Source organism: Monocercomonoides exilis (assembly GCF_001643675.1).
Source record: "Monocercomonoides exilis strain PA203 chromosome Unknown scaffold30-1206723, whole genome shotgun sequence".
Taxonomy (NCBI): Eukaryota; Preaxostyla; order Oxymonadida; family Polymastigidae; genus Monocercomonoides; species Monocercomonoides exilis.
The window spans coordinates 740,333-749,515 of record NW_027150575.1 but is presented as its reverse complement, the minus strand read 5'-3'; the positions used below and the strand labels follow the sequence as shown (position 1 = coordinate 749,515).

The following is a 9,183-nucleotide window of genomic DNA, read 5'->3' as shown; positions in this document are numbered from 1 at the left end:
TCAACTAACAAAATACTCTTATCATATTATTTCTCATAACTTTCTTTTCTCCTAATGAAATAAAATAAACAACGTCTTGGTCTTTGTAAAAAAAAATCATTGAAGTTAAATTTAAAATTGGAAAAAATTAAAGCTAAAATCCAAAAATGATGTTAAAGACACAATTTTAACAAAAATTCTCATTCTAAACTCGAAAATCAAAGAAAGAAAATTATCACCTAACAACATGTAAAAAAAAGACACATCAAACAGACAAATGATTAGTGCAACTCTTCTTGATGATGTTTCGCTTTAAGCAAAGGATTTGCAAGAACTCATAAAAAGGTGTGTAAAGAAGAAATATATCAGAAAGGAATAAAAGATTAAGACTGAATGCCTCTAAATTTAAATTAAAAATTAATAGAGAACTGCTAAAAACACTCAATGATATCTCTGGATTATACAAGCAAAAGAATAAACTCTAAAAAATTTAAAAAAAGAAAAGAAAAGAAAAGAAAAATAAGAAGAAAATGAAAAATGTGTAAAAGAAAATTCTAAAATTCATAAAAACATGTGAAATAAAAAATATTACATATAATTTGAATGCTAAGACATCTGACAACAAAAAGTGTCAAATTAAAAAAACACAACCAAAACGAACCTTAAAAAAGTCTTCAATTTCAACTCAATTTTTTCTTTTTCTTTTTCTTCTTTTTCTTTGTTGTTGTTATTGCATCATCAGCTGCAGTTACATTCCTCGAGAAACGCAAAGAATTCTTTGAAGGTCTAACCGAATGAAATGATGAAGTCAAGTGACGTGGAATAGAAGAGCGCGAAGGATAATCTGAATCAACACCCTTTGGACGTACCAGCAGCTCATTCATCTGCCCTGTCATTGTTTTCGCTCTCATTTTTTTATTGTCCCTTTCGATTTCTTCTGATTGACAGCTTTCTTCCTCTTCCAGCTCGTTGAGCAGAATCTGTTGTGTATACTCATATTCTTCCTCTTGCAGCAATGTTTCTTCTTCTTTGTTCATCTTCACAGCCACAGACAACGCTGCAACAGAATTCTCAGCCAATTTTCTGTTCTTTTCGAGTGAATTTACTTGCTTTGTTGGGTCATGATTGCTAATTTGTTCAGAATGAGTGAAGAATTTTGGATCAGCATAACCGTTTTCAGACCTGCTTCTGTTGTTCAATTCAAATTGCTCAGAAGATAATTCCATACAATTGTTTGAATTCTTGCTTTTGTCACATTCTTTTCCAAATGACTGAGAAAATTGAGTGTATTGATTTCGTTCATTTCCGCTGTTAAATGATCGGAAACAATCGTTTGGGGGTTTATATTCTCCTTCTTTCCTTTCTTCGCTTATTCCTGTTGTGCATCCATTCATATCATCTCCTTCAAATTCCCTGAGTGGATTCGCAAGTTCGCAGTCATCGATTGTACTGCCTCTCTCTTTTGATGCTGACTTGTCATTTTCAGATCGATTTTTATCGAAAAAGTTAAAATTACTGTTCGTATTGCTATTTTTTGATTTGCGTTTTGTAAGCATTTCCTTCGTGTGCTTGCTCTTCTGTTGGAATCGCATGTTTGTCAATGCAAATGCGCTTAAAAGGAGTAATGGAGGTATTGTTTCAAATATAAAGTAGAAGCCAAAATTGTATAAAAGAAAGATCCAACTTTATAGTTGGTAAATAGAACATAATGAACAAATTCAAATAAATTATTTAATTTAATTAAGTTATAAGATTTCTGGTCAAACCATTTTGTCTCTTCATTTTGACAAGTGGTAAATGCTTCTCTCCATAATATTTTCAATGAATTGCTGTTCAGTAGATCACATAGATTCCAAATAAAACGCGCAAAAGATATCAAACTGTGAAGTCCTGATGTTATGCATAAAACAATGGCTCTCCAACGAACTTGTTTTACAAGATTTTGTGATTTCAAAAGACGAATTACAACAATTGTCAGAGAAAACACAATTATAAAACTGAAAGTAACTGTAGAAAAATTAGTGATAGCCTCTGTTATATTCTTTTGATTTGACGAAATGATGCTATTTATTATCATCAATATGAGCATTAATCCATCAAATAATAAAAATGGTATTGGAAAAAGGAACTTTTTTCTGCATGAGTTTTGCGTAGATATGGTTATGGAGGGAAGAATCCATAATACCATGAATTCCCAACATATTAATGTTATAAATCTTGGAGCTTGATAACAAAATAGGGAATAAAATATAAAAGTATACTTCAAAGGTACAAGAATAACGAAGCATCTCAAGAAAAAAAACATTGTTATGAAAAATAAAACAAAAGTCTTGCTTTTTATTGATCTTCTCTTTTTCTGTAATACTTCTTTCAACGTCAAAAAGCAAGAACAAAGAAGACAAATAAAAGTGATAACAAATAAAATGCAAAGTGGAACAGTTGCATTTCCATAAATTACAGGACAATTAAATGATAATGTTAACTGCAAGCTATCTATGTCTTTCGCCATTCTTTCATTGGAATATTTTGTTGGAGGAATATACCCATAACAAAAAATTTTTATCAAAATTTTTTGCATGTGTCAATTAATTCGGATTCGAAGAACTAATAAATGTGCTTGAAGAAGAAAATTCAATGACGATATAATTCACATCTCATTCTTTTCGAAAATGCTTTCAGCCTCTCCAATTGATGAAAATTACTTTGTAAATAATTTGTCCAAATTAATAAGAGTGAAATTGTGTTTTATCCAAAAGTTCTTTTAACAGTCAAACAAGAAAAGCAATAATTGATTAAAACAGGCTATTTTCGGATGCATTTGAAAAAAATGAATAATTATGAATCTCAAAGAATTAGGATTAAACAGACGAAATCACATCGAAGTTGCATATTTATTATTCAAAAATTTGAACTGAAAATAACTAAAATTTTAAGAAATGTCTCAAATTCTGAGAACATTCGTTGAAAAAAAAAAGAAAAAGTCTGAGTGTTTCAAAAAAAAAATTGAATGAAAAAATTAAATTGACTCATATTGTCACTTTCGCACTAACTACAAAACTTGTTTACATCAAACAATTTTGTTCTAAATATATATATTTCTATTTTAAAAATAACTGTTCAAATTTGAATCAATAAAATATTAATATGGGAACTGCCCGTTTCGCTGCAAATGCAGAGAAAATGTGATGTTTTATGTATATTAATATCTGATAAAGCTATTCAAAGCTCTATTTTGAAAAACTATCCGTTCAAAACCCACTATTGCAATTCACTCTTTATATGGGTTATATTGATCATTGTTCTAATGAACATGAAATATCAATGAGATAATTTGCTAAATTTTTTAAATTCAGTAATAGTTAATAAAATATATTACATTGTTCCGTACAAATGAATGAAGAATTTTTAGCCGTATTATAATGGGCAAGAATAATTATGATTGCTTATGAATAAAATTCATTTTGGCAAATTTTCGCAAGTAAATCGGAATTTTTATCCCACTTAAAATATCGGTAAATGCAAATAGAAAAGACCGATAACTTATCTTCGGGAAGCATCATGGATAATATGTGAATTTTTTATTTTGTATCAGTTCAATGAACAATTTGAAGCATATTTTTCAATGTTAATTCGATATCGATGCAGTCATCTTTTGAGAGTTACGTTTATGCGCACAGCATCATGAATGTTGAGATTTAAGATGCGTTCTTCGTGTTAGACATTTGCGAGAAGATCTACTCTTACCACTGATTATCAATAAACTGATGGTATGATAATTATGAAGAAGAAAAAGAAAACAATTGATTTCTTTTGGAATTCGAGTGTTTGATGAAGAATGGTGATTATATTAACCGACATCATTTGATTGTTGCTCCCGTCTGTGGTAGTATATTATCTTGCTGCTCTAAAGGGATGCACATATGTGAAACAAATATCATACTGAATTCTTCATTCATTAAACGTTTTTTCACTCAAATTCGCATTTATGATAATTTCTTAATGATTTTATTTTGAGCATTGATAACTTTCACATTTTCATTTTATTGTTCTCCTCTTATTTCATAACTTTGAGCTGAAAATTATCAACTTTTCTGAAGAATGTGTGCAAGTTGCAGATAAATGGTTTCAAAAGAATTTCTGATTTTTCCTCTCAATTTTATTTTTTGTGCTCCTAACAAGCCAGAAACATTGACAAAAGAAACGAAGTGCATTATCCGTGTTCCCCAAAAAATTTTTATGAATTCAATATGTTTTCATGGTGAATCCAACGAATTCATAATAAATTCTCTGTGTGTCACTCTTTTCAATTCTATTTAAAATGCATCGATGCAACATTTGAAAGCTTTAACAGCATGAAGATCAAGAAAGCCAATCATATTTAGGTTTCGATGTTGAAGTCTGTTGGTTGTAAAAACAGATATGAATCAAGTATCTATTCCGCGGAAGCCTTATCTATATGTGTTGTTGAAATGTGTGATGATGAAATTTTGATTAAATAAATAATTGGAATATTTCGAAAATGAATGGTGTATCTTCTTAAAATAGATTATTATAAATTTGAATAATCAGAAAATAGTTGACATATAATGAATTGATCATTTATTATGCATCATGTTAATTCTGAATGTTAGATTTCAATGTGCAGTGATTTATCTGAAAAACAAAAGAATTGTTCAAATGAAAAAGGGATTAAGATCACAGCAAAGCATTGTTTTGATTTTTTCATTTTCATCTAGCAACCATTTTTATCCTATAATATTTTGGATGAATTATAGATTACAATGTTTAAACAGTTCCACGGTTGATAAGAAATGAAAGTGTTTGTTTCATTCAATGGTCAATTCATAACTATTTGAATGTCGTTTATGCAGTGCACAACTAAGAGCATTATAATTTTGAATTAATGATCACATGGAAATCGACGCAGTATAAGAAAGGATAAAATGGGAAAATATCGTTAGTGTTAGTCATGCAACATGTTATTATCGAAATTATGAAATTCCTTTTTTTAATAGGGAATCGATTTTTCTTATCACACTTAAGAATTTGCTCGTCGTGCACCTTATGAATAGAAATAATTTATAGTGTAATTTCACAATTTGTGAAATTCTTGCTTGCAAAAGATCTAATTCAAACAAAGTGTAATCAAATATTGTTGCTAAAATCAAAAAATTGATTATATCAACTCAGCAACCTCATTAAAATTTGAACTGTTGGAAATATTGATGTGATATATGAATTATTTCATGAGCACAAATTCAATTGACATTTTATATGCTTATCTTTCACCTGCTATTTTGCAAAGACTATCAATGGTTTCAATTCAGTAATACTTCAAACGTGAAACATCAAAGAGCGAAAAAGAATTTATTATAAAAGCAAAATTAATGTCTTTTTTTTGTGTGTGTTCCATGGGGTGTTATTCGAAACTGTTGAAGAAATACAAAATATTTTATGATGAAATGGATTTTGCTTCGTTTTGGAAAGTAAGTGCAAAGGAAATTGTTAAGAATAAAGTTTTTATCATATTTAGAACATATATAAGCTATTATATCAGATGGAAGCACTTTTCTGATGAGTTTATAGCTTCAGTGATTATATCGTTCGAATCGTTTTTCAAAGGAAACAAGTCTGGACTTTTCCGTTTTTTCAAAATATGAATGCAAATTGACATCATTTGTTGTATTCTTTTTGTAAATGGTCTTATGAAAAAAAAATTTTTTTTTCGGATTCAAATTGATTAAAATTGAACTAGTTTCAAATGGAGATGTATTTTGTTTCGATAGCTTTCTCTGAACTGTGATTGTTCGTAAGAAACGTGATTTTTTTGAAATGTTTTCAAACATGCTTCATTTTATGTTATGAATTTGTTAAATAATGGAAATTGAGTTCAGTCAATCAATATTCAAAAAATGGCAATGAATAAAAAAAAAACTCTAGGTCTCTTTTTTGACAAAAATTTTTCTTCAACAGTTAAAGTTAAGCAACTTATTGTGGAAGACCAATAACATCATGGTATATTCTTTGAATTTTTGCTTCATTGACACAATTTGTATTTTGACACTGTTATGATTATAACTTTCTTTTTTCGTGTGAAAAAACGATGAAATCGTTATCAATTTTTTATTCGCAAATGAATCGATGAAAAGAATAATGTTATCAAAATTTCAATTTTCAAAAAGTCAGAAAATGTTAATTATTTTTTTCCTTATCTAAAGAATGAAGCATACAAAAAATATCATCTTTTCTTTTTCAGAATGTTTAAAAAAATAATAATTTCAAGGGATATTCTTCTTTGCTTTTATTACTATTATTATTATTATAAAAAATAACATTTAAAATTTTATTTCTCTAAAATGATTTTTTAAGAATGAAAGAGCATATAAAGGTTATTTTGATCTTTGTTTCTTTACAACACCTCAAGAGTCATGAACGCACTTTGCATTTTAATTGCTATTTCTAGCATTTGCAGCGCAACAAAAGTTAATGTTATGATGCCTTTGGATACTGTTGCAAATAACGGAAAGCTGAATGAAACAGCTGTTAGAAGTTTTGGAATTCTTAAAAATGCTGGAGTTTACGGAGTTATGGTGGATGTGTGGTGGGGAATTTGCGAACCATCTCCAAAGCGCTATAATTTTGGAGGATATCAGCGTCTTGCAGATCTTTGCCAACAAGCTGGACTTAAGCTTCAATGCGTCATGAGTTTCCATCAATGCGGAGGAAATGTTGGAGATAATGTTTATATTCCAATTCCCGAATGGGTCAGAAACGTAAATGACATCTGGTACCGTGATGTTCATGGACATGACGACAAGGAAGTTGTTGGATTATTTGTTGATAATGATCCTGTTCTTCAAGGTCGAACTCCCGTTCAAGTTTATACTGATTACATGAATGCGTTCAAGCAAAGCATGGGCAACCGCATTGGAACCGTTATCAATGAAATTCAAGTTGGTCTTGGACCATGTGGTGAACTGAGATATCCAGGATATCAATCTGACAGATGGTCATTCCCAGGTGTTGGAGAGTTTCAAGCTTTCGCACCAAAAATGAAGCAAATGTTCCAAAATGCATCAAAAGCAGCAAATCATCCAGAATGGGATTCTCCTCCAACAGATGCTGGATCTTACAATTCTCGCCCAGATGATACAAGTTTCTTCCGTGCAAATTCAGGAGGATATCAGACTGAATATGGAAAATTCTTTATGAACTGGTATTCCAACTTGTTGATTGAGCATGCTCGCAAAATCTTGACCCCAGCTGTTTCCATTTTCCGCAGCAGCAATTGCGCAGTTGCCATGAAAGTCGCAGGAATCCATTGGTGGTATGGCCATGCATCACATGCTTCAGAGATGACAACTGGATATGTGAATGGTAATGGAATTAGCGGATCAGATTTCTACAAGCGCGTTGCTAGTTTGCTTAGAGAGCTTGGAGTGATATTTGACTTTACTTGCTTTGAGATGTCAAATAATGAACAGCCTTCAGACTCAAGATGCCAGCCAGAGGATTTGGTCAATCAAGTCATTCAAGCTACAAGACAATCAGGTGTTACAATGTCATCTGAGAATGCATTGGAGAGGTACGACAGCACCGCCTATAACAGAGTTATTCAAAACACATGCAACAAAGGTGGTAAAGTTGAAGCATTCACATATCTGCGTTTGAATGATAAATTGGTGTATAATCAGAACAATCTGAATGAATTTAAACGTTTAGTTTCGTCTATTGCAAATTGCTAAGCGAATAACTGTTGAGCTTATATTTTTTTATTAATCTTAAAAGAGGTTGAACTTTTTTTGAAAGTATATATACACAATTTGCTTTCTAATATAACTTGCTTGCAAATTATATTAATGGAGCTGTCTTTTTTATTTTTAATTGTTTGTCGTTATTGCTCTTGCTTTTTTCTTTGTCTGCATTTCCTAAATTCTTTTTCTTATTTTTTGATTTTGTTTGCGAAGCAATGAGTTAGTTGGGATGAAGCTCATGTAAATATAACAAATGCTTCTCCGTTACGACAAACATAAGTGATATTTTCCATTTATAGAATAAAAGTTTTTGACAAAGTATTAAGAAAGAAGAATCACCAAAAATAATTCAGAATAGGTAAATTAACATAATAAAATTTTCATTAAAAATTATTCACAGTTTACGATAATGAATATTTTCTATAATAAAATCACTTTCATTAATTAATTAGATATTTTATTGCTCCAATATCAAACAAATTATGAAAAATAAAAAGCAATTTGATTAATTTCCAAGTTTTTTTTTTTTTTTTTTTTTTTTTTTTTTTTTTTTTTTTTTTGATAATAAAAATAAAGAGAAGGAAAAAAAGAAGAAGACAATAATGAAGACAATAATGAAAAGTCAAATTGATTGAAAAGAGTTGAAATGAAAAATCAAAAGAAAACAAAAGAGTTCTTAGATATTTTAAAGAGATTTTTTCTGAAAAAATAATTGTTTTTTTTTTCTTTGCATTTTTTTAGCAAAAAATATTTTGTAATTTATTTGAATAAAAAGGACATAATTGTTCGATTTGTTGTGATATGAAAGGTGAAAAGATTGGACAAATAGTGCTCTTCTTTAAAAAAAGCAATAATAGTCAAATATTTTTGAAAAGTTCCTTTTGTTTAATTCACAAATAATATAAAAATTTTATAGTTCGATCAAATTTCTGTTCCCAATCATGAAAATTCACAAAAATGGAAATAATAACATTTTAAAGATTTTTCTTTCATGACATCGAAATTTTGTGAGTGGGAACAGAAAACTGATTGAAATATGAAATATTTATTTTATTTGAATATCAAACAAAAGGAACTTTTCATTGAATAAAAATTTTTGCGTTCAGGTGATTATAATTTTATCAATGTGTTCTCTAACAAAAATTTCGCTTCTTCAAATTTCTTTTAATACTGATAAATGATCACTTAAAAGATATAACTACATTCAAAGACTATATGGGTGATAATTTTTGAAATCATATATTATTTCAGGGTGTTATTTTCAAAGATTGCTTGTCATTGGGAAGAGATTTCAAATTCAAATGCTGAATTCATCACAACTGATTCAATAACAAATATTTTTTGCGGAATAAAAGATAATAATGTCTTCAATAAGCCTTTTCACTTTTCAACGTTCATATGGGTGAAAATATGGTCTTTCAAGCTTTTTTTGCACAAGGCTTTGAATCAT

The 9,183-nt window shown here is 29.3% G+C and overlaps 2 protein-coding genes across 2 annotated transcripts; one reads left to right on the top strand and one right to left on the bottom strand.

Moving 5' to 3' along the window:
* Positions 1-1,782, bottom strand: MONOS_15914 (uncharacterized protein). Its single transcript, XM_067868818.1, has 2 exons — positions 1,746-1,782; positions 1-1,662 (listed from the first exon to the last, which is right to left on the bottom strand). The coding sequence occupies exon 2, from the start codon at positions 1,569-1,571 to the stop codon at positions 660-662; it is 912 nt and encodes a 303-aa protein (XP_067725162.1). The 5' UTR covers positions 1,572-1,662; positions 1,746-1,782; the 3' UTR covers positions 1-659.
* Positions 1,783-6,370: 4,588 nt separating this feature from the next.
* Positions 6,371-8,243, top strand: MONOS_15915 (beta-amylase). The gene has a single exon (XM_067868819.1). It carries the CDS (start codon positions 6,408-6,410, stop codon positions 7,722-7,724), a length of 1,317 nt encoding a protein of 438 aa, XP_067725161.1. The 5' UTR covers positions 6,371-6,407; the 3' UTR covers positions 7,725-8,243.
* The last annotated feature ends 940 nt before the right edge of the window (positions 8,244-9,183 follow it).